The 25,905-nt window shown below is 35.7% G+C and overlaps 8 protein-coding genes and 1 long non-coding RNA gene across 14 annotated transcripts; 6 read left to right on the top strand and 3 right to left on the bottom strand.

Annotated features, from left to right (window-relative positions):
- Nucleotides 1-1,130: 1,130 nt before the first annotated feature.
- On the top strand, nucleotides 1,131-1,474 carry LOC109127707 (uncharacterized). Its single transcript, XM_019233036.2, has one exon. It carries the CDS (start codon nucleotides 1,131-1,133, stop codon nucleotides 1,347-1,349), a length of 219 nt encoding a protein of 72 aa, XP_019088581.1. The 3' UTR covers nucleotides 1,350-1,474.
- A 176-nt stretch (nucleotides 1,475-1,650) lies between these two features.
- On the top strand, nucleotides 1,651-2,952 carry LOC104727171 (NAD(P)-binding Rossmann-fold superfamily protein). Its single transcript, XM_010446198.3, has 3 exons — nucleotides 1,651-2,042; nucleotides 2,124-2,283; nucleotides 2,362-2,952. Exons 1-3 carry the CDS (start codon nucleotides 1,700-1,702, stop codon nucleotides 2,714-2,716), a joined length of 858 nt encoding a protein of 285 aa, XP_010444500.1. The 5' UTR covers nucleotides 1,651-1,699; the 3' UTR covers nucleotides 2,717-2,952.
- A 288-nt stretch (nucleotides 2,953-3,240) lies between these two features.
- On the top strand, nucleotides 3,241-5,306 carry PUB38 (plant U-box 38). Of its 2 annotated transcripts, none has more exons than XM_087475075.1 (2): nucleotides 3,241-3,378; nucleotides 3,491-5,306. In XM_087475075.1, the coding sequence occupies exon 2, from the start codon at nucleotides 3,491-3,493 to the stop codon at nucleotides 5,159-5,161; it is 1,671 nt and encodes a 556-aa protein (XP_087331201.1). In that variant the 5' UTR covers nucleotides 3,241-3,378; the 3' UTR covers nucleotides 5,162-5,306. The 2 variants fall into 2 exon arrangements, with proteins under 2 accessions (XP_087331201.1, XP_087331202.1); XM_087475076.1 differs by having other exon boundaries at nucleotides 3,255-3,420.
- LOC104727170 (uncharacterized) lies at nucleotides 5,263-8,250 on the bottom strand. 2 transcript variants are annotated; one of them, XM_010446197.3, is made up of 9 exons: nucleotides 7,957-8,167; nucleotides 7,750-7,851; nucleotides 7,291-7,538; nucleotides 6,772-6,927; nucleotides 6,525-6,681; nucleotides 6,283-6,425; nucleotides 6,172-6,207; nucleotides 5,553-6,048; nucleotides 5,263-5,450 (listed from the first exon to the last, which is right to left on the bottom strand). In XM_010446197.3, the coding sequence occupies exons 2-8, from the start codon at nucleotides 7,823-7,825 to the stop codon at nucleotides 5,554-5,556; spliced, it is 1,311 nt and encodes a 436-aa protein (XP_010444499.1). In that variant the 5' UTR covers nucleotides 7,826-7,851; nucleotides 7,957-8,167; the 3' UTR covers nucleotides 5,263-5,450; nucleotide 5,553. The 2 variants fall into 2 exon arrangements, with proteins under 2 accessions (XP_010444499.1, XP_087331203.1); XM_087475077.1 differs by having other exon boundaries at nucleotides 5,263-6,048; nucleotides 7,957-8,250.
- A 627-nt stretch (nucleotides 8,251-8,877) lies between these two features.
- Nucleotides 8,878-10,164, top strand: LOC104727168 (uncharacterized). Of its 4 annotated transcripts, none has more exons than XR_758188.3 (4): nucleotides 8,878-9,079; nucleotides 9,298-9,411; nucleotides 9,576-9,696; nucleotides 9,983-10,164. It is a non-coding gene; the product is annotated as an uncharacterized LOC104727168 (long non-coding RNA). The 4 variants fall into 4 exon arrangements; XR_758187.3 differs by having other exon boundaries at nucleotides 9,298-9,419; XR_015572921.1 differs by having other exon boundaries at nucleotides 9,980-10,134.
- Nucleotides 10,165-12,897: 2,733 nt separating this feature from the next.
- On the bottom strand, nucleotides 12,898-14,384 carry LOC104727167 (VQ motif-containing protein). Its single transcript, XM_087471605.1, has one exon. It carries the CDS (start codon nucleotides 14,244-14,246, stop codon nucleotides 13,092-13,094), a length of 1,155 nt encoding a protein of 384 aa, XP_087327731.1. The 5' UTR covers nucleotides 14,247-14,384; the 3' UTR covers nucleotides 12,898-13,091.
- A 5,603-nt stretch (nucleotides 14,385-19,987) lies between these two features.
- SDH2-3 (succinate dehydrogenase 2-3) lies at nucleotides 19,988-21,454 on the top strand. Its single transcript, XM_087475632.1, is given in 7 exon segments — nucleotides 19,988-20,205; nucleotides 20,303-20,362; nucleotides 20,365-20,417; nucleotides 20,494-20,732; nucleotides 20,891-21,100; nucleotides 21,180-21,265; nucleotides 21,268-21,454. Coding segments are annotated over 7 exon segments (924 nt in total). The 5' UTR covers nucleotides 19,988-20,027; the 3' UTR covers nucleotides 21,366-21,454.
- A 206-nt stretch (nucleotides 21,455-21,660) lies between these two features.
- Nucleotides 21,661-24,884, top strand: LOC104727164 (inactive TPR repeat-containing thioredoxin TTL3). The gene is made up of 4 exons (XM_087476636.1): nucleotides 21,661-23,174; nucleotides 23,252-23,620; nucleotides 23,884-24,217; nucleotides 24,305-24,884. The coding sequence occupies exons 1-4, from the start codon at nucleotides 22,243-22,245 to the stop codon at nucleotides 24,434-24,436; spliced, it is 1,767 nt and encodes a 588-aa protein (XP_087332762.1). The 5' UTR covers nucleotides 21,661-22,242; the 3' UTR covers nucleotides 24,437-24,884.
- Nucleotides 24,885-24,948: 64 nt separating this feature from the next.
- Nucleotides 24,949-25,905, bottom strand: PLAT3 (Lipase/lipooxygenase, PLAT/LH2 family protein). The gene is made up of 2 exons (XM_010446189.3): nucleotides 25,621-25,905; nucleotides 24,949-25,524 (listed from the first exon to the last, which is right to left on the bottom strand). The coding sequence occupies exons 1-2, from the start codon at nucleotides 25,681-25,683 to the stop codon at nucleotides 25,060-25,062; spliced, it is 528 nt and encodes a 175-aa protein (XP_010444491.1). The 5' UTR covers nucleotides 25,684-25,905; the 3' UTR covers nucleotides 24,949-25,059.

Here is a 25,905-nt window from a genome sequence, read left to right as displayed (position 1 = left end):
ACAAAACCAAAGATAACCAAACAACAAAGTGATCAGATAACCGGAGGAAACCGATTCAATGGCGGACATACCAACTTCGAAATCAGCGCCGGCGGAATTCGGTTGGAGGAAACTAATTCCGGGGAAGATTACTGCAGCAATTGACAAGATGAAGGTTGAGAGGTTGAAGAAGATTTTCGAAGCTAAATCTGAGTCTTCTCAAGCAGCTAGAGATGGCGTCTTCTCTGCTTGATTCTCTCAAGTTTTGTTCAAAGCTAATTCCGTTTTCTTTATCTTAATCTATGCTTTGTGAAGTCTTATGCAATTATTGACTATGTATCAAAACATGTAACCTTTCAGTTTATTTACTATGATGATGACTCTGTCTTCTCCGCCGAATCACTGCGAGTAAAAAGTACAAAAAAAAAAAAAAAAAATCTCAAGGACTATTCATCATTATCCTTTTACTGTGTTGAGAAACTTCAGATTTTTGCAAATTCTACACTTATAATTCTCGATTTCTCTTTTAAAAAAAAAGTATCACAGTTACGTAGTCGCTTTATCCGAACCTTCGAGAGAATGGGAGCACAATGTATTATGTTTAACCCTAAAATAGAAAATAACATTCAACAGCACCAATGAACGCAAATTAGTGATATAAACTCGTCGAATGAACGCAAATATCAATCTTTGTAAGTTACAATTACAAAGTTAAGTTTGGTTTACATATTCATTTCAAAAGATACGAGTAAGTATAATTGGGCTTAATCTTGATTTTTGGGTTAGTGATCAGATCAATACGTAGATGACACGGACCTTGGAGACCACTCAACAAAAGCTTCCACACAAAAATCAATATTTTATTGATAAAATAAAACCGACCAAGCCCACCTTCTCACGAAAACTACATGTACCAACAGATTCGGCCTCCTTTATATTAAAAAAAACCATTAACCAAAATTTTATATTAATAAAAAATATATTATCATTAGAGAGAAACTATTGACCCAACCTTATCCAATGCCCCCCCCCCCCCCCCCCCCGTCAATGCAGTATAAATAAACCCGTTGTTTGTACTTCTTCTGATATTTATAAAACCAGAGATAACCGAACATCAAAGTGATCAGATAACCGGAGATAAAACCGATTCAATGGCGGACATAGCGATTTTGGTTGCGGAGGAGTACGAAAGGAGGATGAGACATCCGGCGGGTTCGAAATCAGCGCCGGCGGAATTCGATTGGAAGAAAATAACTCCGGCGAAGATGGCTGTAGCTATCGACAAGATGAAGATTGAGAGTTTGAAGAACAACTTTGAAACTAAATCTCACTTCGCTCTCGCCATCTCTCATGGCTTCTTCTCTGCTTGATTCTCAAGTTTTGTTTATAGCTAATTTCGTTTTTCTTAACCTTATTAATCTATTTGCTTTGTGAAGTTTTTATGTAAATAACTTAAGTAAGTATGTGAATTAATCAAAATGTTACTTTTGGTTTATTAGAGTGAAAAAGTTAAAAATAAAAACAAATCTCAGGGACTTAGTTGCATACGTGGACAAACTTCTGGGGAAGAATTCTAAAATTTAAAAACTATCATTCATCCTTTTACTGTGTTGAGAAACTCCTGGCGTGATTTTTGCAATTCGACCCTTAAATTTCTCGATTTCTCTTAATTTAAGTATCATAGTTTCGTAGTTGCTCTTTATCCAAACCTTGGGAGAGAATGGGAAGCAGCAGCGATGATACACCAGTGGTGCTCATCACGGGATGTTCTCAAGGAGGAATCGGCCACGCTCTGGCGCGTGAGTTCTCGGCTAACGGTTGTCGAGTGGTGGCGACGAGTCGATCGCAGAGCACGATGATCGATTTGGTGAAAGATCCCAAGTTTTTCGTGGAGGAGCTCGATGTTCAATCGGAGCAGAGCGTGAGTAAAGTTGTCTCCAAAGTTATTGACGAATTTGGTCAGATCGATGTTTTGGTTAATAACGCCGGAGTTCAGTGTATCGGACCTCTCGCTGAGATGCCAATCTCATCCATGGATAACACCTTCAACACCAATGTCTTCGGTGAATTTAAACATTTCTTCGTTTGTGCTCACCATGTGTTTGTTAAAATTCCTGACTCAAATGAGTTAATGAAATCTGCAGGTTCTATGAGGATGACTCAAGCAGTAGTACCTCACATGGTGTCTAAGAAGAAGGGAAAGATTGTGAACATAGGAAGTATAAGCATAATGGCACCAGGACCATGGGCTGGTGTTTATACTGCATCAAAAGCTGCTCTTCATGCTCTTACCGATACATTAAGGTTTCTTTGGTTTTCAGTAAATCTTCTTCCATCAGCTTGATATTCATATCTTGATTTGTGGTTGGTCTCCTTTGTAAGGTTGGAGCTTAAGCCATTTGGGATCGATGTAATCAACATTGTTCCAGGAGGTATTCAATCAAACATAGCTAACTCAGGGTTATCGAGTTTCAACAGTTTACCTGAATTGAAACTCTACAAACCGTTTGAGGAAGCTATCCGTGAGAGAATGTTTCTGTCGCAAAACATAAAGCCAATACCTACAGAGACATTTGCGAAACAGACTGTTTCCGTTGTGCTCAAAAAAAATCCGCCGGCTTGGTTCTCTACAGGAAGGTTGTCGACCGTCATGGCGATCATGCACCATATGCCGATTTCCATTAAAGATTTCCTGTTGACTAAGAGCTTTATGAAGAAGGGTGCAAAACCTGAGTAGAGAGAGAAGTGTCCTTGGTTAAAAGAAACTGTTTGAATGTATCCAATCCAACAAGTGAATATGTTGCCTAACCATGTTTAATATCGTAAAGCACTAAAGCCAGATCGTCTAGACCCTTAATACTTCGGTACAGAAAATATCAGATTATGTTTTATGCAATCCAACAATGCGTCATCAGTCAGAAGTACAATGTAAAAGCTTACCTGCTAAATTAAGAAAATCTTTTCTTTCCTTAAGCTAAGAATGGCAAGTTTAGTGAAAAATCAAATCATTTTATTCTCACCTCTTTAAAAAGAAATTGGGATATTACCATAAATTACATTCCAAGTTTATATGTTTAAGGATACAAATGTTTTGTAGTAGGTATGTGAACAAAATTGGCCTGAAAAAGAAAGCAAGAAAGCTTTTTCAGAATGTATGAACAATGAAAGCTAATTCACTTGGGTCCACGTTTACGGTCAACATTTTCGTAAAAAAATATTCTTACGTCCAAGTTATAATTATAATCATCATCACTTCAAAACAAAATAAAATAAAAAAAACACAAAAGTAAAGAAAAAGAAAAAAAAGTCAGTAGGCCACAAAGTCCTTCAGTTCAGGAGGAAGAAGAAGACGACTCTCCTCTTCTCTCTTCTCTTCTTCGTCTCCGAAAAATCTCCAAGGCAAGAAGAAGAAGGATGATGAATTGAAATCCCTAAATTTTTGTACTAAACCCTTTTCAGAAAAAAAAATCACTACTCACCAGCACCAATATCTAACCGTTGATTTTTGCAGATGGGTAAAAACGGACGGCTCAGATGGAACCCTTTCAGCCACAGATCGTCTTCTTCGTCATCATCATCTTCCCGACAAGAACCTCAACAACATCAACCTCCTGTCGAATTCCTCTGTCCGATTTCAAAATCAATAATGTCTGACCCAGTTGTTGTCTCATCCGGTCAAACCTTTGAACGTCTCTGTGTTCAAGTCTGTCGCGACCTAAACTTTATCCCCAAACTCAACGGCAACGGCAACGGCAACGACGACGACGACGACTCTCTACCCGATTTCTCCAACATCATCCCTAACCTAAACATGAAATCAACAATCGATACTTGGTGCGACACCGTTGGCCTCTCACGCCCACAGCCACCTGATTACTCCATCGTCGAGCGTAACCTACGGCAACAGATGCCTCCACGGGAAGTTGAGATTCGTGTCTCCGAGCAAGAGCTTCTCAGAGCTGTAGCTCACCGAGCTCCGATGATAACTCACCACGCTGATTCCGAACTCATGGGAAGGAGAGACTTCAACAACTCAACGAGCTCTTCTGATGAATCTGTAATCGTCGCTCAGAGCCCACACACTCCTCTTCCTTTAACGACCCGACCCGCTTGCTTCTCTCCGTCTCCATCATCTTCTTCTTCCTTCGCTGAAATCGAAACCCTAACACACAATCCAGAAGAGGACGAGGTGATTTACGACAAGCTTAACAGTAGTAATATTTTTGATCAAGAACAAGGTTTGATTATGATGAGGAAGATGACTCGTACTCAAGATGAAGCTAGGGTTTCACTCTGTTCTCCTCGGATCCTTTCTTTACTGAAGAATATGATTGTTTCAAGATACTCACTAGTGCAGACGAACTCGTTAGCTTCGCTTGTGAATCTATCTTTGGACAAGAAGAACAAATTGACCATTGTTCGGTTAGGTTTTGTTCCCATTTTGATTGATGTTCTGAAATCAGGATCCAGAGAAGCTCAAGAACATGCCGCTGGAACAATCTTTGGTCTCTCTCTTGAAGATGATAACAAAATGCCTATCGGGGTTTTAGGAGCGCTTCAGCCATTGCTTCACGCGTTACGAGCTGCTGATAGTGATAGGACGAGGCATGATTCGGCTCTTGCGCTTTACCATTTGTCCTTGAACCAGACGAATCGGTTGAAGCTCGTTAGGCTTGGAGCTGTTCCTGCGCTTTTCTCAATGGTTAGGTCTGGTGAATCAGCGAGCCGAGCGTTGTTGGTGATTTGTAATTTGGCTTGTTGTAGCGAAGGACGATCGGCGATGCTTGATGCGAATGCGGTTGCGATTCTTGTAGGGATGCTACGGGAGGAGAGGACGGAGGAGGCTACGGGGACTGCTCGTTCTTCTTCTTCGGCACGTGAGAATTGTGTGGCTGCATTGTTCGCTTTAAGCCATGAGAGTCTTCGATTCAAGGGACTAGCGAAGGAGGCAAGAGCTGTGGATGTTTTGAAGGTAGTGGAAGAGAGAGGAACAGAGAGAGCTAGAGAGAAAGCGAAAAAGATCCTTCAGCTGATGAGAGAGAGGGTGCCGGAGGATGAGGAAGACGACGGCGAAGTATCAGTTGATTGGAACCGAGTTATCGACTCTAATGGTTCGATTCGGTCTAGGTTCCGAGTTGGTGGTAGCAACAGAATGGTTACTCAGAACTCATCTGGCTTCTAAGTGGCATTTTCATTTGTTGTTTGTATAGACATTGAAAAAATGTTTATTATTGAAATTTTTTGTAACTTTGACTTGGAAAAAATAATTGAAAAGAACGTGACTGATGTAAATATTTTTGTATAAAATTCTCAAGATTATGAATCCATTTTGAAACTATGCATACAACAAATATAAATATGTAACGCAGATAAACAACTGAAGTCTAAATTATGTTACAAAGAAGTAAAAATTGACTAAACAGCTTAGGGTACAAAGATCTGTAAGACAAAAGATCGTTCGTTTCTACTCTCTACAATGCAACATCAAATAAAGACAAAGAGACTAAGTCAGAAACTAATCTATATAATCTACAGCTAAAACTAAGATTTTTTGGCTTGTTTTTACTACTAACCTTAAGAATGGTGTGGAGGTCCAAAATACATCATACCCGGTGGTTGAAAACTCTGACCTTGTTGCGATTGTTGCTGAGCCGCGTTTTGTTGATTACTCATCATATGCGGCGACAGTGATCCAGGAGGTGGTGGTAGTTGTCCAGGTGGCATTAGGGGAATGTTACCAAATCCATATGGTATAAACTGCTGCGATGCGGCTGGATTTGGGATCATGTGATACTGCGGATTTGGAGGAGCAAATGCATTTGTGTCTGCACTACTCGATTTGGTTAAACCAGAAGTCTGTGTAGTAGCTTCGGCAGCAAATGAAGACAGAACAGAATGCATAATCATTGATGAATTTGTAGATGAAGTTAGCATTTCTGCCATTGCAGCGATTGAGGCAGGAGTCGCTTTTGCTGATTGGCCAGATGATCCGTTGTTACTGTTAACCGGTATTTCATTATTGAGCCGTTTCTGCATGTTTTGAGCTTCTTCCGTTTGCACTTGTGCTACCTGATAAATTAAGACAAGTATACCACTTTTTAAACCAAGATTGCAAGTAGTTCTCAGGCATAAGCAGATTGAACTGATCACTTGACAGTCCTAGGCATAAGTAACAGAGAAATCATTAGTTACCTGTATCTGAGATTGAAGATCCTCCAATTCAGATTCCTAACACACAAAACTTAGTAAGAAATCGAAATGTCTAAGCAAACTATTGAGCTTTAAGAGTGAAAGACTCTTTACCTGTTCACGTAGCGCTTCCCTAAGATGTTTTACAAGGGATGTTCTATTTTCTTCAATAGATTTAAGTTTGACAACAGACTGTCTCAGAGTGATTTCTTCTTCTTCCAATTCTTTTGCCAATGTTTTTCTCCTTGGGTCTTTTGCTGAAGACAATCCAACATTCAGAACCAGTATGTGTTTACTAATCCCGAATGATAAATGCGATATACATAAAAAGTCAAAATGTTTGCTAATATGTTTACCAGTGGAACAGGCGTCTTCAACATCTTTCTCCATCGTTCTGATACGTTTAATTGTAGACTTGCATTTGTTTATCTCTGTCTCTTTGTTTGAGTTCTCTGCGCGAACCAAATTAAATGCAGATACTATCTTCTCCGTCACACCTCCACTTGATAATTTCTGGTAGCCAAAAAAAAGCAAATGGAGAGCTAAGTTAATTAAGGCTCAGAAAAGAAAAAAAAAACTGAACAAGGAAATAAAAATTGTTACCGTTTTGGCAGATTTTGAATCCCGTTTCGCTGATTTGGATCCTCGTGATCGTTTTTTATTGATATCAAGCGGTGGAGGAGCTTCTTCTGAGAGCATTACATCTTTAATACTCTTTGAACGAGACCCAAAGACTCTTCTCTCTTCCCATATAGTAACCTAGTAATCATGAAAACCAAAGATTGGTGAACAAAACCTGGTAAAGTCCCACGCATTATCAACAGACTCTAAAATCAGCTACATACAAACACAAAAATTTAAACAGACAAGAGAATCACGCCTTTAGCAGTATTAGAAAAATAATGCAAAAGACACTTGTTAAGGTAAAAAAACTTAATCAAATCCCCTGAGTGAAATATCAACATCTAACACTATAATGAAACATAAGATTGATGATGAAGCCAGCTTTTTAGTATCAAAACCATTCAAAAGCATAAAATCATTGATCAGTAAGCTATATATATAAGCAGTAGAAACGCAACAAAAGAACAAAAAGGCCAATTCCGCTACAATCATTATTACCAATCGTGAGACCACGCTTTTCCCATGATCATCTCCCAAGGAAACAAGATCTTTGAGAGCACCAGGGAGAACTTTCCAGAACTCTTGCACAAACTCATTACCCTGACGCTTGCTGTTCTGAAGTATGTCGTTCGCAAGGTACAAGAGAGGCACTTTCTGAACTATCTCTGTACTGTGAAACTGTTTCTCCCATGTAGTAACCACTAACTCAGCTTCACTACGATGGACGATACACCACTGTGACAGAGCTTATCCCAGAAGAGGGTCAAGGACCAAACAATCAGAATTGCATAATACAAACACACACAGATATAATCAAACAACAAAGTGACTTAAGTATAACGTGAATGAGCTTATCCAAAAAAGTTCATAAGAACCAAACAATCAGAATTGCAATTTATGAACAACAAAATTGAAATTTTAGGGCAATGAATTAGAATTAAAAAAAAAAAAGGATACTTTGAATCGATTGCTGAGTGCTGTTGAGCTTAGCGAGCTTATCAATCAGTATCTCTTCACTGAATGGACTACTCATCCCAACCCAATAATCAAATCAAAACCCTACAAAAAAAGGGGAGGGACGAAGCTGAAACTCTGAATTGTTTTTACACGAATTGGATTGGATAATCAAATAGATATTGATCTAAGCTTGGTCAAAGCAATAACCTTCTTTTACTTAACCGACGGGAAAACGAGGCGGCGGAGAACAAATCTTACGGCGGAGTGTTAACCAAACCCTAGGAAGGCGTTCTCTTTTTTCTTTGTCCTAACGCCGTCGTCTGCCATTAATTTTTCATTTTTCGCAATTTCCTTTTTTTCTGGATCTCAATTTCTTCATTTTCCCACTCAATTTTTTCATTTTACTGATTAAAAAAATGTTGTAATACAAAGAAAATAATAATCAAAAACATATTTTTCCTACTAAAAAAAAAGAAAATAAGGATTAAAAAAATTAAAACTATGTGATCCGATGTTAATGTGATTAGCTATAAAATCAATTTGGGCCGCAATTTGATCTAATGGGCTTCTTCTGTATTAGCCCTTTTATTATCTCTGTGTTCTTTGAGATTGTTGACTTAAAAATTACACATTGAGACCTCTGTAAACGCTTTTGACTTTTCGTACTCCTGTAATTTTAAACGTAGGTGCGTCAAATTCAATCACAAACTGTGAGAGTCTGAGAGACTCAAATTTCACAACGGTCAAAAAAAATATAGACGTTAGAAGAAGAAAAAAATAGCCGTTTGGGCTTATTGGGAAGGTTTTGCTATTGTTGTGTATAATTTATTCACTTTTACTGTTTAGTGTCAAGTCACTGACATCAAACGGTAATATATTTGAGACTCAAATATCACAACGGTAACAAATATAGACGTTAGTAAAAATAGCCGTTTGGGCCAATGCGAACGTTTACTATTCTTGTGTATAATTTATTCACTTTTACTGTAAGTGTTCAAGTCACTGACAACAAACGGTAATATATTTGAGACTCAACGGTAAAAAATATAGACGTTAGAAAAATATAGCCGTTGAAAGAACCAAAGCCAAGCTGCCTATATAAGTGACTCGTGCCCATAAACATTCTTCACAAAATTAGTTCCTCTTGGTCCCTTGCTTTCTGTATAATCGCTTTACCGTTCTCGTAGTTTGTCGTAGCAAAGCAAAGGCTTCTCTTTTTTCATTGGTAAAAGAAATAGAGAGAGAGAGAGAGAGAGAGAGAGAGAAGAGAGAGAGAGCAACGTTTCGTCGAAGTAATGCTCTCGTAGTCAGACTCTGCTTCAAGATTTTGGTAAAGAGTTATTAGTAGATGTTTCTCTATTTTTATACGAACCATGTAATAATCTAGAAGTATTTGTTTTTTTGTAATGTTTCTATATATGAACCATATATATTATTAATTAAAACGTGTTCTCTTTTTCACACTAAAACATGACTAGTGTCTATATACGCAACATAAAAGTTTTGTCTAAACTCATTGTCTTCCTCTGCTTTTTTTTCTTTTTGCAGGTTCTCTATGCAAAGATATATAACCAGGATTTGAAGGCTCGTCATATACCAGCTGCTAAAAATGCGAGACAATATGAAATTTCTGCGTGATATGCATCGTAATCAAGAACCAAGGTGAATTAGTAAGTTGATGTTTGTCCCTTTATTTTGTTTGTATTTTTTGAAGCTTCTGTCCGGTTATTTTTTGATAATGAGAACTGTATTGGGTTCGTAAAGAAGAATTAAACAGATAGTTGAGATCTTTGAAAAGTTTCTGACGTCTAAATACGATATTACAGGAGGGAGAAAGAGAAGAAACAGAAAAACACATGTCACGGCCATTATGAGCCGGAGAATATTCCAGCTGTGACTGACTAGTCCAGATTCATCGCCATTATCCTCATATATATATGTTCCAAGGTAAATTTTATCTCTCTTATTATAATTTGCTTTTGATACTCGTAGTCTCCTTCTGTTTATATGCTTAAAAATTAAGGGCGTAGAATATAATGTTTTTTTAAACTCTCTGATTCCAAGTTTTACTAGTTAGTTTTTGAATGCTTGTGGTTTTAAAATTGATTCCAATTGGGGAAGAAGGTCCCCAAAATACAAAAATATGTTACGGATTTGTTTCAACTGTGGTTTTCTTTTACGTTGAAACTTGAAACATACAATAACAGTTTTTTTCCGCAAACTATTCTAGCAGGTTTCTTATCAAGCAAGCGAACTTTGACCAGAGAGAGACATTGAAATTGACACATACAAAATTGGACACTTGAATATTGGTTCATGTACAAAGATTTGTCCAACCTTTTTCTCTGAACAAATAAATATTCTATATAGCATTTTTACTTAAAATGTTTTAAAATGATGAGATTTTTGTCGTTACCGTGGGCTAAATAAAAAATTTAAAATGATCATTTTAAAACATTTTAAATAATGAAATTTTATTTACCGCGAACTAAACATTTTCTCCATCAGAATTCTCAGGAATATATGGTATGGTATCAACCACAGACAATGGTCATGAATAGATTAAGTATTGAGAATTCATAAAACAAAGAACAGGAAAAAAAAAAAAAACTGCAAAATCCAAATCAATTTAGAAAGCATAGAAGAAAAAAACTAAAACATTCGACATAAGGAGAAAGAAAAAAGTCAATTAACCGGATCAATATTTTAACCTAATTTTACCTCACACCGCAACCGTGAATCGTAACTTTTACGTAAGTTCACGTTAATAAACATTATTATTTATAGTATATTTCATAACCATGACTAAACATTTTTTAATAACTCTGCTTATGTCTCTAAATCACCATTCTTATATATATTTAATCGGAGTTGACATTTCCCCTACTTTATGGACATGATTGTCCAATTTACCTGATTTCGACCATAATGGCCCCCTTAATTACCAAAATTCGAAAACCTAATCTCTTTATTTTTATAAAGTTTAAAACGTTGTTACGTAAAGTCGATCAATAGTGGGGTGATTGTGTTTGTATATATAAAAAATAGTGTGATCAATGATGGTAATGAATAAAAAGGTTTTTACCTTTTCAAAATTACAAAATCAGTAAAGTAAAAAATAGTGGGCGCATAGCTACTGCTAAAAAGGCCTGTCCTATCTTGCCTATGGAAAACGCATTATATACTCTACTTCCACTTTGAACAAAATAATAAAATCTCTCTACTACCACTCTTTTTTTTTGGTTTCTCGACTAGTGGACTTATAAACAATCAATTTTAAATTTATTTTTAAATCTTGGTTCGAAAATAAGTATATGTAATTCGTAAAAAAAAGGGTTTTTATACGTATGACGTAATTACAGATTAAAAATAATATTAACAATAATTTCTTGAGTAAAAAGACAGTTTCGATATGATTCAAAGTATTTCAAACTCATAAGACTTACAATATATGCATATCAACGTGGAAACATCATTGCAAAACAACAAAACTGCTTTTGTTTTTTCTCTCTCTGTTTGCCCCCTAAATCTTCTAAAAATCCTTTGCCTAATCATTTGGATTTCCAATCTCCACAAGGAGAGATGTATGTATGAATAAAGATAGTTTTAATTTACCAAAAATCCATGTTTATATCAATCATTAAATTTGAATTCATAATTCATAAATTGATAGATACATCAAAAAGGTTTTTTCCTTTTTCTGAGTTGCTTCTTTATTTTTTCTTTTTAAAAGCGTGTGTAAATATAACTAAGTGGAGAATGGCAGAGATATTATGAGTTAGCGAATCGAAAATAAAACCATTTATATCCCTCAAGCTCCAGAAATAATAGAAGAAGAAGATCTTGTTATATATATCGGCCAAAAGGATTCTTGTAACAAGAAAAAAAGAAAAACAAGAAAATGAAATAAATAATTGATGTAAAAAAATGAAAATGTTTACATACATACATATGCTTACTTTCTCGAAACGCTACCGTTTCACGTTTTAGTGGAAAAAGCGCAAATCTAACTGACATATTATTTTAACTTGAAAACAAAAAAAATAATCAAAAACTGGCAAAAGAAATTGGCGGGAAAATGGGTATTGATTTCATCCATGATGATGGAGCATTACGAAATAATGCATAAGATACTGATCATGAGTTCAAAAACATTATCACATTATTAAGCAATTATTGTTTATATAAACTAATTAACCCATTTCTGTAAGAGCACAAACAATTTAAGGAGAAGAAGCTGAAGAAATCATAATCAAATAAACAGTTTAGATTTTGTGTCTGTGTGAAGCAATTTTGCTTAGCAGTAACGTGAAATCTCCCAATAGATGTAACCATCGAAGTTTGGTTTGATGGATTTTTTTTAATAATGGCGACAATTATATTAATTAAAGAAATTACTAGACATGACGATCTGACGTATTGAATGACGTTTGTTTTTCTATAGGATGTCTTTGAAAGGGATAAATGACGTATCGGATTATAATGACGATGAATTTACATTATTCGCTTACGATTTTTTATTTATTTTCTTACATCCATTATTTAGCTTATGTGTATTACTAGAAAATATTAAAAGAAAAAAAAAATGAATATATCGAGAATTGTCATGTGAGTTTCAAATAAATATGATGAGATTAGGATAAGCGGCGGCTAACGATTCCCTAGATCTCGCCACCAATCACTCTCTCGCTACATATTTTACTTTATACTAATATATAGGCAAATAAATAAATTAATATTGTTTCATAGTTTGAGTTATTTGCAGTTCCATGTTCTAGTAACAGTCCAAGCTTCTGTTTTAGGGTTCATACGTAGCCCTAGTAACAAGAAACTTTCAACATTTTTCTTTGCCAAAAGTAGATTCATGCCATCTTTTTTGGGTCCCTTGTAAGATTAATTCTGCCTCTATAGGCACATGCTTCTTTTTTTAAAAAATTGTAATTTCGAATTTCAAATTATATTTACAAATACATCAATACTTGTTGACAAAAAAAAAGAAAAAGAAATATCAATACTTATGAAGCCATTGATAATATCTCATGCCACTATGAGCCGATGTTCAAAATCCACATATATAACATCCAGTCCAATAAAAGGAATAAAGCCGATATATAACATTATAAGAAAAAAAAAAAAACATTGTTCGAATATGTAAAAAAGTAATTGTTAATTATAGAGACCATAGAAGCTTTAGAACATGATAAATGATTCCAAAATCTTTCCATACACTAATTAATGTTTCCAATATTCATCATATGTTTTTCGCTAAGATTTCTAAAACTTTTTTTATTATGGTATGTAATAAAATAAATACGACCATAATGTAAAAAAGTTAGATAAATCTAATCAGAAGAAGAGATCCATGATAATTCCACCATACCTTCATTTCTCACCGCCGTTAAAGTATTCTCTGATCCAGAAGCAACAGGTGCTGTGTAACCATCCGATGATCTTTGCACCATGGACTGATCATCACCATTGATCGATCTTAACAGATCGTTATCATTCTCGGCTTCAGTATTCTTGTCTGATCCATGGATATTAGTATTATTTAGGGTTGGCTGTGTCATCGATGACGACGAGACGATAATGTTGTGAAGCCCCTCAAAGTTTGTACCAACGTCCACGTGTCCAAAACCATTACTCGTTCTCAAGCTCGAAGGTTTCGACTTTTCACATAGAAGGGACTGATCCGGTAAAGGGTTGTTGTTGGGAGACTGGTTGTTGAGAAAAGGGTATGCGATGTTTTGCGTGTTCATATTAAGGAGAAGATTCTGATGTTGATGATGATGATGATGAAGATGATACTCTGAAGGAGGAAGGTAATGATGATTTACCGTCGATGGAGAGATGAGTTTGTGAGGAAACGGTTTCAAGGGTCGCGAGGATGAAGAAGAAGAAGAAGAAGAACCGAAGAGATCAAATCTTGATCTTGGATAAGGAGAAGACGATGACAATCCGGTGAAAGGAGTTGAAGGATTACCGGTGAATTCTTGAACCATGGCTCTGAAGTTGGATGTGTCGGTGGTCAAAACAGTCGTAGGCGCTCGTCTCGAGACTCGAGATCTCTTCTTTGGATTCCGTGTTGTCGCAAGACCGTTTTTCTTGTCGGTTGGGACGGAACAAATGGGACTAGTTGTGTTTGTGTTTGGAACTGTTCTCAGATTTTGTTGGAGTGGGTTTGTGAAGAAGACTGGTTCTGTTAAGATCGGTGGTGGAACTGGTCTAGAGCAGCCATCATCGGCGGGTTTTGTAGCCGTTGTTGACCAGAGAGGATTATCCGTTGACCAAGAAGTGTTAAAATAGTTAGCTATAAGAGAGTCAAGCTGTGTTGGAACGGCGATGTTGGAGGAGACGGTGGTTGTGTTGTTGTTGTTGTTGTTGTTGTTGAATAAAGCAGAGATTGATTGATCGGCGCGTGAGTCGTACTCTTCTTGATCTCCCCCACCAGCACCGCCGCTTGATGATTGCATGCTACTACTGTTGCCGGAATCCATAGCAGAGATAGAGAGAGGAAGATAGGTGATGGTTGTGACTTGAGAGAGAGAGAGAGAGAAGAATGGGTATGAAGGAAGGAGGTTATGATGATTTTTTGGGTTGTAGAGAAACTCAAAAGAGGAGGAGAGTGTGAAAGGAATTGATGGTTGTGTGGGAGAGAAAAGCCAATAAAAAGTGGACAGCTTTTTTTATTATAAAATTCAAAATCTTTTTTATATAACTCTAAAACTTTTTTTCACTATTTTACCTTTTGTTCCCACTTTTTTTCTTTACTTGAAACTTGAAACTTTGAAACATGCAACTAGGGTTAATTACATTTTCGTGTATAAAAATTTCAAGCGAGAGAGAGGGGGTGATAGAATAAAGATTTTGATTGTTCACAAGATTCTATAGTTTTTAATTTCGTAGTTGACATTAGGGTAATTTCTAAAATCTATAACAAAAAAAAATTTACTATAGTTTACTACATCACATAATTACTATTGCATTACCTATTTTTTTCATAGATGGGTCGTTCAAATGGCAATCGTGTTAATGTTTACATATATATAATGTTCTTAAAAGAATAAGTGATTCGCCTTGAGACTACAGTATAGCATCGACAAATTTTGTTATATATTCCTTCTGTTTTTGATAAATTGATGTTTTAGAGAATGTTTTAGAGAAAGTTTTTTGTCTCTAAAAGATTAATATTTTAAATATTTTTAATACTAAAAAGTGTAAATATAGAAAAGTAGAGAAAATGTCAGAAAAATAAATCATGGCATATGCATGAGATGACCAAAAATAAAAAGTAAAAATCATAAAAATAAAAGAAAAATTAATTATATACATCATTATTTTAATATGTGTGAAAAATTCTAAACATCAAAATATTAGAGACACAGAAAGTATTAAACTTATATAATCAATTTCATTATCATTAGTATCTTTTAATGAGTGCTTCGAAATGTTGTTTCATCTGTGAGTGAATGGAATAAAAGGAATTGTAGACAGGATAAAAAAATATTAACTAATAGGGAAAATATTTATATTATTTAATTATTGGAGCGTCTGATTAATTTAAATATTTAATCGGGTTTTACAAATTAGAACGTTACACAAAATATATTTAATTTTCTATACACAAACAATGGTAATAGTTGAAAGATAGAAAACTCATTTCTTTTTTTCGTTTTCTGTAACAACTCTGTTCTTTTCTTCTCATACTTTTTCTTTTTGTGTTTTTAATTTTCAATTATTTTTTAAAAATATGTTTAGATGTAAGAGAATTATTTGTACCTGTGTGTTCCTAAAGTAGAATTTTAATGAGAGGCTAATATTAAACTGTCGACGTAGATGCGTAAATTACATGTGAAATAGCAACATTTTGGTATTGTTTTAAACAGAGACAAGTAACAGAAGTTGTCAAATAGAGCACAGCCTTTGACCGAGTCAATAATCTGTGTGTTGCCCTTCTGATTTTAATTGTAAATTTTTTAATTATAGTTATTTTTTACTGTATAACTAGGTACTATCTAGCCAAAAATCATGGACTGAATTTTTTTTTATGAAAATTTATAATAATTTATTTTGTTATTATGTTATTTATAATGGTTTGTGATTAAAAATTTGTTGATTATATGATAATTTTTGCATTTTAAAAATATTTATTGAAAACATGTTAATAAAAAATAATAAAATTATTTAAACTTTTGTGAAACATTTTCTATAGTAGTGAAGTAAATAAAAAGATATAATAAACATGTAAAAAGAATCTTATCTATTAGTTTTTTTAAGTTACTTTTTTACAATTTATTTTATTTGATATTTCCACTATTTTCGTTTTTTAATTAAAAATTTATATTTAATTAATTATTTAATCTTAATTAAGTTTTTCAAATAGTAATTGAATGTAATTTTTTACACAATTTAAAATTAGTTTTATATTTGTACTTTCCAATTAATATAGTTGGATATATAATTGTTTCTTTCTCTTGTTTCAAGTTTCAACAAACGCAACAAAACAAATAAAAGTCTGGATATCCATTCTTATTCTGTAATGTCTGAATAAAAAATATAAAGTTGCTGTTGGTGAGATATTCAGTAGATTAGTAGTACCCCTGTTGAAAATTAGTCGGTTTTTATGTTTGGCAAAAAGGTTCGTTTAAATATAATTTTCAAAATTAATTGATAATAATCATTATCAATTAAATCGTAATTTCAATTTTGTTTTGGAATGGTAGGTCCTCTATATTATTATTGTATGCGACATATGCTAAACAAGATAGATAATTTGGGGATAATTCAACCGCACACCTACGAACTACAGTCAAAGGTGCAAATCCAGCAAACTTTTTCCCTTACAAACAAAAAAAAAATTCAAAGAAGCCTTTTTCTCTGTACTTTTAGTTTCTAAAAATATTAACCAGTTTTGTTTTGTGTTTTTTGTTTGTATGCATCCGATCAATCCTTTTATAATTCAAATAAAGTGTACAGTATTGTGTTAACGTTATTTTCTTCTATTTTTCAATGCTGTAATTTTTTCGAGAAACAGCAGATTTCAAAAATAAAAAAATCTTCTTTTACCAAGGATTTAGTTTATTTATTGTGTTAATTTATAGATAAATTAGAGGTGACTATGTACTTGTTGAGGTCATTGTCGTACTATTTCATAGCTGTTGTCTACTTGCCTATATTTGCCTTTTTAAAGACCATATCTTCGAGTGAAATCCCTAGATCTAACATCTTCACGTACCTTTAATTTGTTTGAAAAAAACTTTATTTATTAGTGCATAACTTTTTTAAACAAGATTTTTTTATAATCAAACTATATACTATTATCGACGTTCTAACGAATTTCTATATTGAATGATTTTTTTTTGGTTAAACTTAAACACATTATTGATGAATATTTGTTGTCAACAGACAAAACATGTTGTCTTGAGTAATCACTTTGTAGATTTATTATTCCGGTGCTAACGTTACTTTAAACGTGTTTACAATTTGTAGTTGGGAGTATAAAATACCATATAGAAGTTTTATAGTATAATTTACGAATTACGATAATTATAACATCCCAACTACAAATTGTAGTAGTAGTCCGATGGTTTGGTTGAGACTCGAGGCTGACCATGTAGATTGACTGAAACATATCGGGGTTTTCACTTTTCAGTACCTAGTTACGTTATAGAACGAGCTTCGATATGGAATAATATAATTCTATCAAAAGTTAAATTATTATGAGATTAGAGGCAACATCACACACACCACATATATACAGTTTTAACATAAAATGTTAGGTTACATCTGAATCAGACCATAAACTTTACTTTTGTGGCGATAGAGCTATCAAATCACTCACCTAATTGTATCCCGTTTATTGGATTGCTTTAACTAATTAAACTAGTTAACCCATGCTAACAATTCAATTTTTTTAATACAAATATATTTTTGGGTGGTCTAAACTGCTGATGGATTTGACCGTCCTGACTGCAGTTACCCGACGAGACAGCAACATAGGATCTGAATGGTAACTGCAGTCGGAACGGTCAAATCCATCAGCAGTTTAGACCGCCCAAAAATAGAGTGGTTAGCAGACTGTTGCGGACAAATTCTATTTGTACACAAAAATGGTCCGCAGTTGGTCCGCATCAGTTTTCTTTCTATAATCCTTAGACCGCACTGCTGCAAACTGTATTTGATGAATGATAAATAAAAAGCGGTCTAATCCGTTGATGGATTTGTCCGCCCTAACTGCTATAACCATTTACACCCATAATTTACATATACATACAGAAACGGTGGCTGTAGGGACAGTTTTCGTAAAGATTTCGTGACATGTCAAAAGAGATATTAGATTTGATTAGACCCTTCCCTCCATAATATCGCAATTTAAATACACTTAACATAATCCATGACACTGTTACAGGTTATCTTTTTATGGTCCCCTAAAAATTATTTATTAATACAAAGATAGTTGATATTGACCGGTACTAACACATGTCTAAACTTTATTTATCTCAAGCTTTGACCCAGGATTAAACATAAATGTATTATTGAGATATAATTAATCTTTATAGTTTTGGTGTTTTGTTGCCCAAATGGTTTCGTGATAACCATTCTTTTGTATAACCAGGTTTCCTCAACTGGGTTTGACTAATGTAGGAGTAGGCTAATTGTGAGTGGCTTCAGTTTTTTTTTAATTGGAAAAGCTTAGTTGTAAGCCCATGTAACAAGGATATCCGATCATCAAGATTCAAAATCTTTAATATAAATCAATTTACCACAAAAAAAAAAAAAAACTTTCACCTTGCAGTGATGGTTGATGTGTTATGAGCTTCTCATAAAATTTGAACCGTAACTTTTTATATAATTATCGAAAAAAAATCTTGACCAAAGCCTTGTTGATTCCATATTGAATTCACCCAGGCAAAATCTATATAATTGTTGTTTTTATAGCGAAAATTGTCCACTACTACAAGTCTACAAAGACTACAATACATGAAAAGTACAATGGCTATATAAGTATATGTTTTTTTTTCCTTTGAAGAGAATGTATAAGCTGTTACCCACAGTTAAGCAAAATATAATTGCAAAAAAAAAAAATACTATATTCCTTCCACTTATAAGAATATATTTGTTTTGTCCGTTAGGTTTTGTTGGTTTCCTCACTGGTTTTTTATTCTTTGACATCCAATCAATCGCTTGGAATGCACACTTGATATCATAATATCTAAATTTACAGAATATTAAGTACGTTTAAGATCATACAATATCTATTTTTATAACTTTATCTTCCCTGATATGTTTTTTTTTTTTGGCGAGTTGCGAGTACTACTAGCTAGCTAGCTAAATGAGACAAAGGTGTTTGAGTATTGGACAACAACAAAAAAAAAAAAAAAAAAAAAAAAAAAAAAAAAACTGGCAACCTGTTGCTTTATTCACCTTTATTTTATTTAAGTGTTTGGAGACGACGCGATAATTAATTTGTAATAAAAAAATTAGTATAACTTTTCGTGAGAACATCAGTGTTATAGTACGTTACTATTAATGATATAGCTAATATAATTACGAATCACGTGAGACCAATTGAAGAAATTATATTCATATCAGCTAAATTATCTATAGCATCAAATGACTACATATGCTGTAGTATATAAACAAGATTCTGCTATATAATTACCAATAGTTTAACTATAATATAATAATAACACCAATTGTATCGATATACATTCATTATGTACGATGAAATATCAAACAAGCAGAAGAGCAGATTCAAAACAGAAGTGAGTATCTCTTCAATGAAGAAAGGATTGGTCAAAGGTGGTAGTCCTGCTCCAGACAAAGAGGACATGCCACGTATCATCTCTCTTTCAAGATTATTTGGATCTTTGACTTTCTCTGTTGCAATATACTCTATTTGTCTGGTTATTGTTGGTTATAATAAGCTCGCGATCCAATGCAAATTGACAATGCTCCTTGTTTTCAAACAAAACGCAGTATTTGTCAAAATCCTCAAGTAACGGGGTTTCTAAATTAAAGAGGACATATCTTAACCCGACCGATACGAGACCCGGTCCTCAAGCCTGAATCAAGATAATTACTGGGCTTAATGGCCCTTAATGGGCTTAGTTTGTACTCGAACACGTTGTCGCACACGTGCCATTGAATCACATCCTCTAGGCTGTCCACGTGTCGATATCGTCATGCATCGTGTCCCTGTTTTCCTTGCTCACAAAAGATTTTGATGGAAACGAATTCGTGCGATTCAACAGCTTTTGATCAAAAGCAAACAGAAAATGTCGACTGTGTTGCGGGTGCTGCGACAGAGGATCTGCAGTCCAACAGCGGAGAATGTACGTTTGAGCAGTAGCTTAAGCGGCGGTGGAGATTTTCCGATCTTAAAAGGCCATAAAGCGGCTCAAGATTTATCCAAAGATACTCTAAAATCCCATGACATAACAAAAGACAAAGAAGGTATGACCGTATGACTAAAACTATATATAATAGTCAATTATTTCTATTATTTGTTCAAAACTCAGTGATTTTTATCTTCGATTTTTTTATCTAACAGGCCAACACAAAGAAGTTAAAAAGGAGTTCAAGATTTACAGATGGAATCCTGACAAGCCTAACTCAAACCATTCCTTCAATCTTTCTTCGTTGATCTTTCCACTTGTGGTCCCATGGTAATTAACTCAAAATTGTTGATCAATTTCCGTAGGATTAGTATTCATTTTGATATGTGTTATGCACTTGCTATAGGTTTTGGACGTGTTGCAGAAGATAAAAGCAGAGGAAGATGCGAGTTTGAGTTACAGAAGGTCATGCAGAGAAGGGATATGTGGATCTTGCTCGATGAATATTGATGGTACTAACACTGTCGCATGTCTTAAACCCATAAACCCCAACACGTCAAAGCCCACCATAATTACTCCATTGCCTCACATGTATGTCATCAAAGACCTAGTCGTCGACCTCACTAGTTTTTACCAACAATACAAGTAAGTGAAGCTACTTTCTAGAATCTTTAATCGATCTTGGTCTTTGGATTTGTTGTCGCAAATTTGTGGAAAATGTGAGACAAATTAAAAACATATCCTTTTCATAAACATAATAATGCATTTTGGGACTATACTGTGTTGTGTCTTGGAAATTATAGATCAATGGAGCCGTGGTTAAAGACGAGGAAGCCGCCAAAAGACGGACGCGAACACCGGCAGTCACCAAATGACCGGAAGAAACTAGATGGGCTATACGAATGCATATTGTGCGCGTGTTGTACCACATCATGTCCTTCTTACTGGTGGAACCCCGAGGAGTTTCCAGGACCCGCGGCATTACTACAAGCGTACCGTTGGATCAGCGACAGGTATTAAACTAGAAGTCAAACGGTCTAAATTAAATTCAGGTCCATGGACTTCATTTTCGTTCTTCTATGTTTAACACAGCCGCGATGAGTTTACACAAGAGAGGCTTCAGGCGATAACAGAGAATGAAACCAAAGTATATAGATGCAGAGCAATCAAGAACTGTACGGCACTTGTCCTAAAGGACTTAACCCAGCTGGTGCCATTCTTAAAATGAAGTCTAGGCATTTGTTCGGTATTCCTGTCGATAGAACCGAGAGTGTCTAGCCTGAACAAGACGCGGTCCGGACTGGTCATTCTATATGTTAATGCTTTCTCTCTTGATAGGCAATGCAATAAGAATTTAATGTTCAATACGTGTCTCTCTATTCCTTTTATTGTCTTAGATATAACTTTTTAGAAAAGATCATCAAACACGTTTTGGTACATAAAAGGAAAAGACGTGCTCGCCATAAAATCATATAAATCTAGATATAGAATCAATTGGAGAAAAACACGGATTAATTTACGGACAAATCTCCCACTCTCTTTCTAAATATTCCCTCGCTCTCTTACACGACCCAGTCAGCAGGCAACAACCATAGTTTTTTTTTTCTTTTTTTCAAAAAAAAGAAAAGAAAAGAACAAAACAAAAAGAGTAGGAGTTGACAAAGAAAACATTGAAAAACAGAATAAGAGTTGTGGTGAATTTAACCAATAATGAATTGTCATCAATTTCTCAAACTCACTACCAACTCATTTGACATCGAATAACAAAAAATGCATAAAAACATATAGTAATCCAGTCGTTTCTTTTCCTTTCTTTTTTCACCAAATTATTTTTGTTATTTTCCCTTTCCATAGGTAAAACCAAAAATCATGATGACACTTAATATAAAATTAATGACACCAATACAAAACACGAAACGGAAGAATCTTCGTTCCTCTTTACCGTCCGGCCGAGAAAAGCCTAATCACATCTTTCTCCTCTATTCCTCTTTTTAAAACATGAGATCTCTCCCTTCTCATCGCCATTAATTTCTGTGTTTCAAATCTCACCATCGTCTTCTTCTTCTTCTTCTTCTTCTTCTTTTATTTCTGAATCTTGATTGATTTGTTCTTTTGGGAGGGATAGGGTTTTCCAATTCCAAGGCCGGTTCTTGAGATGGAGGAGAACACGGTGGCCGCGGCGGCGGAGAGAAGATCAGGTTGTGGTTTATTGACTGTAATGTTTGGTAGACGTGGCTTGTGGTCCAAGAAATCTACCGCAGCCGATAACGGTAGCCAGAAAAGCACATCTACGGCTGCAACCGCCACAAGCAACATTCAATTCACTAAATCTCCAGGAACCGAGTTAAAGAAGCCTCGCGATGATCAGAAGAAGGTTTTGGCCGAGCCAGTCCAGAATAAAAAGATCCAGAACCAGAGATCCGTAGTTCCATCAAAACCCTCGTCAAATCAATACCCTAATAACCATCAATTAGGGAGCTACGAGAGTCATCAACAACAACAACAAAGGAGTAGTTATAACAACAATAGTAATAGCGTTGATCCATACCGAGGAGGAGGACAGAGGAAAGTGCCGAGAGAAGCCATTGGTTTATCGGGTGAGCTTGAAAGCATGATCACCGATCATCAGAAAGCAAGAGGAGCCAATGGATTGGTTCGTGCATCTTCTAGTAATGTAATGTTATATGGAAACCTTGGCAATTTAAATCAGACAGGACCAGTTAAGGCGGGTGTAAATTACGGTAATAACAATGGATATGGCGTAAAGAGGACTACGATGGCCGCCGCAACAAAAAGTCAAGATCAATCAGGATCTTTGTGTAGAGCAATCTCAACAAGGATGGATCCAGAAACGTTGAAGATCATGGGGAATGAAGATTACAAGAATGGGAATTTCGCAGAGGCGTTAGCATTGTATGATGCAGCCATTGCGATTGATCCCAACAAAGCTGCTTATCGTAGCAACAAGAGTGCAGCTTTGACAGCCCTCGGGAGAATTCTTGATGCGGTTTTCGAATGCAGAGAAGCAATCAGAATTGAACCTCATTACCATAGAGCACATCATCGATTGGGTAACTTGTACCTCAGGTAATCGAAAAACCCTCATAAATCATAACTCTTTGTTATATATAAACATTGTAAAAAGATCATACAAATTCCTATAGGCTAGGAGAGGTGGAGAAATCAATATATCATTTTAAGCATTCGGGTCCAGAGGCTGATAGTGAAGACATTGCAAAAGCGAAAACTGTACAAACAAAACTCAACAAGTGCACAGAAGCTAAGAGATTACGAGATTGGAATGGTTTGATTACGGAGACAACAAACACAATCTCTGCAGGAGCTGATGCAGCCCCACAAGTATATTCATTGCTAGCAGAAGCCTTGTTGAAGACGCATAGACATCAAGAAGCTGATGAAGCTTTGTCTAGATGTCCTGTTTTCGATGTGGATACCAGTACTAGGTACTATGGACCCGTTGGTTATGCTGGTTTCTTGGTCGTCCGTGCTCAGGTTCACTTAGCCTCTGGCAGGTTTGTTTTGTTTTCTTCTTCTTTACAGTTCTTGGTTTATTATAGTAACCGGTCTTAAATTTGACAATTCCGGTCCTGTCTCACATTTGAAGTGTCGGTTTACTGTTACAAGTTTTGGTTTTCTTGTAGTAACCAGATAAAATCTATATACTGTTTATTTAGAAATCCCGGTTACTATTGGTTTTATTGTAGGATCCCGGTACAGAGTTATGTACGGGTCTTCAATTTGAAAATCCCGGTTTAATGTTTGGTTTTGTAATCAGATTCGACGAGGCGGTGGAGGCGATCCAACGCGCCGGCAAGCTAGACGGGAACAACCGAGAGGTGATCATGGTATCACGGAGGGCACAGGCGGTGGCGGAAGCTAGGTTCAGAGGAAACGAGCTGTTTAAAGCCGGGCGGTTCCAGGAGGCTTGCGCCGCTTACGGCGAAGGATTAGACAACGATCCGCGAAACTCCGTGTTGCTATGTAACCGCGCGGCTTGCCGAACAAAATTGGGTCAATTCGATAAAGCTGTCGAGGACTGCACGGCGGCGCTCTCCGTACGTCCGGGATACGGCAAGGCACGACTCAGAAGAGCCGATTGTAACTCCAAGGTAACAATTAAAAAACTAGTGGGGTCAATTTGAAAGGAATAAGAAAATATGAGACTTTGATGTAATATTAAATAATTGCGGGTGCAGATCGGAAAGTGGGAATTGGCGGTGGGAGATTATGAGATATTGAGGAAAGAGACGCCGGAAGATGAGCAAGTTACAAGAGGATTATCAGAAGCTCAACAACAACTCATGAAACGCCGTGGACAAGACTCTTGAGAATTTTCCGGTGATTTAAAGATCAATCACCGTGAGGGATAATATCTATGCAGGACTGAGAAAAAAAAAATGGCCGGAATATTCTATGTTCGATTTTACTCTTTTGGGACGGCGAGCGACAACTAAATGACAAAATTGTGTGGATTCTATAATTTTTATATTTTTGGGTTTGGATCGATTCAATTGTTTGTATAGGAATGAGATTGTGGGAATACTGTATTTAGCTTTACAAAATTCAAATATTTGTCTATGGTAACAAAAACGAAAAAATAATATGCCAAAGTTTTCCAATGCCTAAGACTAGGCAAGTCACAAGTGGTTACAGCCACCTATGCCGGTCTTTGCACCGGAGAGTTCGACTCCTAAAACTTGGCTTTACTGTGGATCGGACGTCGACCAATGTACCCCGTACAAAAAAAGAATATCAATATATGTGTGACTTGCTCTCCATGTTCGTCTCCTATAATATACATTGATCACTAAAATGTCAAGCATTATTCTAATACAACACATTTGTTTTTCATTTTCTTTATTTGAGGAAAAAAAAAAAACCGACAAATTCTCAATCACACACGGAAACATCACATTTTGACCCCAAAAGTTATAAATAAAATAATCTCGCATTACATCAACGTGGGGATAGCAACTCGCTGATTCTTGACAAAGTCCGAACAATGATTTCTAATCGCCGACAGCTCATACGGCGAAGCATCACGAGCCAGCCATTGTTCCACTTTAAACTTCTCCTGAGAACAACTTTTCTTCCGACGGCTCTCACTCATCGTCACTTCCACGTAATTGCAATACCAACCGTGATGATCACCAGAGCCATCGGATGTCAGGTTCATCGCGCAGACCGGACCTGAGAGACAAGAACCTAAACCGCTGAAAATGTCGAGATTGCCCCTCTCGAAATAGTCGTGAAATGGACCCATTAAACCTCCCCATGACACCAGATCGGAGATAACCGCGTTTTGACCGTAACTGTCGTAAACACGGAGGCTCATGACCGAGTCTGTACCGGCTTTCCATGCCGTACCGGTTCTTATGTAAACCGTGAACACGCACATGTCCTCATCATTGTCCAACTAATTATATAACACATAAATATCATTAAAATCTACACGATTTTGATAATTATAAGATTTGTGTGCGTATTTGCATTTTGCAAGAAAGTGACTTACGGCTATTGCGACGGCGGTGAGAAGGAGGAAACTGAGGAGGACGGTGGAGCTGCCGCGTGACATCGTCTTCTTTTATAACTCTTTTTGGTTCGTGAACTAAACTGTATGAAAATCGAGGAATGTTGTAAACTTTGAAATTTATTATAAATCCTTTACTTGTTCGCTTAAGCAAAGACTAATAATTTATGATTATAAAATTTATTTATTTTCTGTGGCTTGAGAGATTACAATAATACAGTTATTAATAGTTTATGTGAAATTGTGGATATTCCGGTGGTGTAGCTC

Source organism: Camelina sativa, chromosome 11 (assembly GCF_030686135.1).
Source record: "Camelina sativa cultivar CO46 ecotype springtype chromosome 11, ASM3068613v1".
Taxonomy (NCBI): domain Eukaryota; kingdom Viridiplantae; phylum Streptophyta; class Magnoliopsida; order Brassicales; family Brassicaceae; genus Camelina; species Camelina sativa.
The sequence above is the reverse complement of the archived record's forward strand: the minus strand, read 5'-3'. Positions and strand labels throughout refer to the sequence as shown.

What these genes read in the sequence shown, in the direction of transcription:
- LOC109127707 (XM_019233036.2), top strand. Translation starts at nt 1,131, where the DNA reads ATGGCGGACATAGCGATTTTGGTTGCGGAGGAGTACGAAAGGAGGATG.
- LOC104727171 (XM_010446198.3), top strand. Translation starts at nt 1,700, where the DNA reads ATGGGAAGCAGCAGCGATGATACACCAGTGGTGCTCATCACGGGATGT. An exon ending in CTTCAACACCAATGTCTTCG is followed by an intron (nt 2,043 to 2,123) that starts GTGAATTTAAAC and finishes TGAAATCTGCAG; the next exon opens with GTTCTATGAGGATGACTCAA. An exon ending in GCTCTTACCGATACATTAAG is followed by an intron (nt 2,284 to 2,361) that starts GTTTCTTTGGTT and finishes CTCCTTTGTAAG; the next exon opens with GTTGGAGCTTAAGCCATTTG.
- PUB38 (XM_087475075.1), top strand. Translation starts at nt 3,491, where the DNA reads ATGGGTAAAAACGGACGGCTCAGATGGAACCCTTTCAGCCACAGATCG.
- LOC104727170 (XM_087475077.1), bottom strand. Translation starts at nt 7,825, where the DNA reads ATGAGTAGTCCATTCAGTGAAGAGATACTGATTGATAAGCTCGCTAAG. An exon ending in CACTCAGCAATCGATTCAAA is followed by an intron (nt 7,539 to 7,749) that starts GTATCCTTTTTT and finishes TTCTGGGATAAG; the next exon opens with CTCTGTCACAGTGGTGTATC. An exon ending in AAAGCGTGGTCTCACGATTG is followed by an intron (nt 6,928 to 7,290) that starts GTAATAATGATT and finishes CATGATTACTAG; the next exon opens with GTTACTATATGGGAAGAGAG.
- LOC104727167 (XM_087471605.1), bottom strand. Translation starts at nt 14,246, where the DNA reads ATGGATTCCGGCAACAGTAGTAGCATGCAATCATCAAGCGGCGGTGCT.
- LOC104727164 (XM_087476636.1), top strand. Translation starts at nt 22,243, where the DNA reads ATGGAGGAGAACACGGTGGCCGCGGCGGCGGAGAGAAGATCAGGTTGT. An exon ending in GTTCACTTAGCCTCTGGCAG is followed by an intron (nt 23,621 to 23,883) that starts GTTTGTTTTGTT and finishes TTTTGTAATCAG; the next exon opens with ATTCGACGAGGCGGTGGAGG. An exon ending in GAGCCGATTGTAACTCCAAG is followed by an intron (nt 24,218 to 24,304) that starts GTAACAATTAAA and finishes TTGCGGGTGCAG; the next exon opens with ATCGGAAAGTGGGAATTGGC.
- PLAT3 (XM_010446189.3), bottom strand. Translation starts at nt 25,683, where the DNA reads ATGTCACGCGGCAGCTCCACCGTCCTCCTCAGTTTCCTCCTTCTCACC. An exon ending in TCACCGCCGTCGCAATAGCC is followed by an intron (nt 25,525 to 25,620) that starts GTAAGTCACTTT and finishes TTATATAATTAG; the next exon opens with TTGGACAATGATGAGGACAT.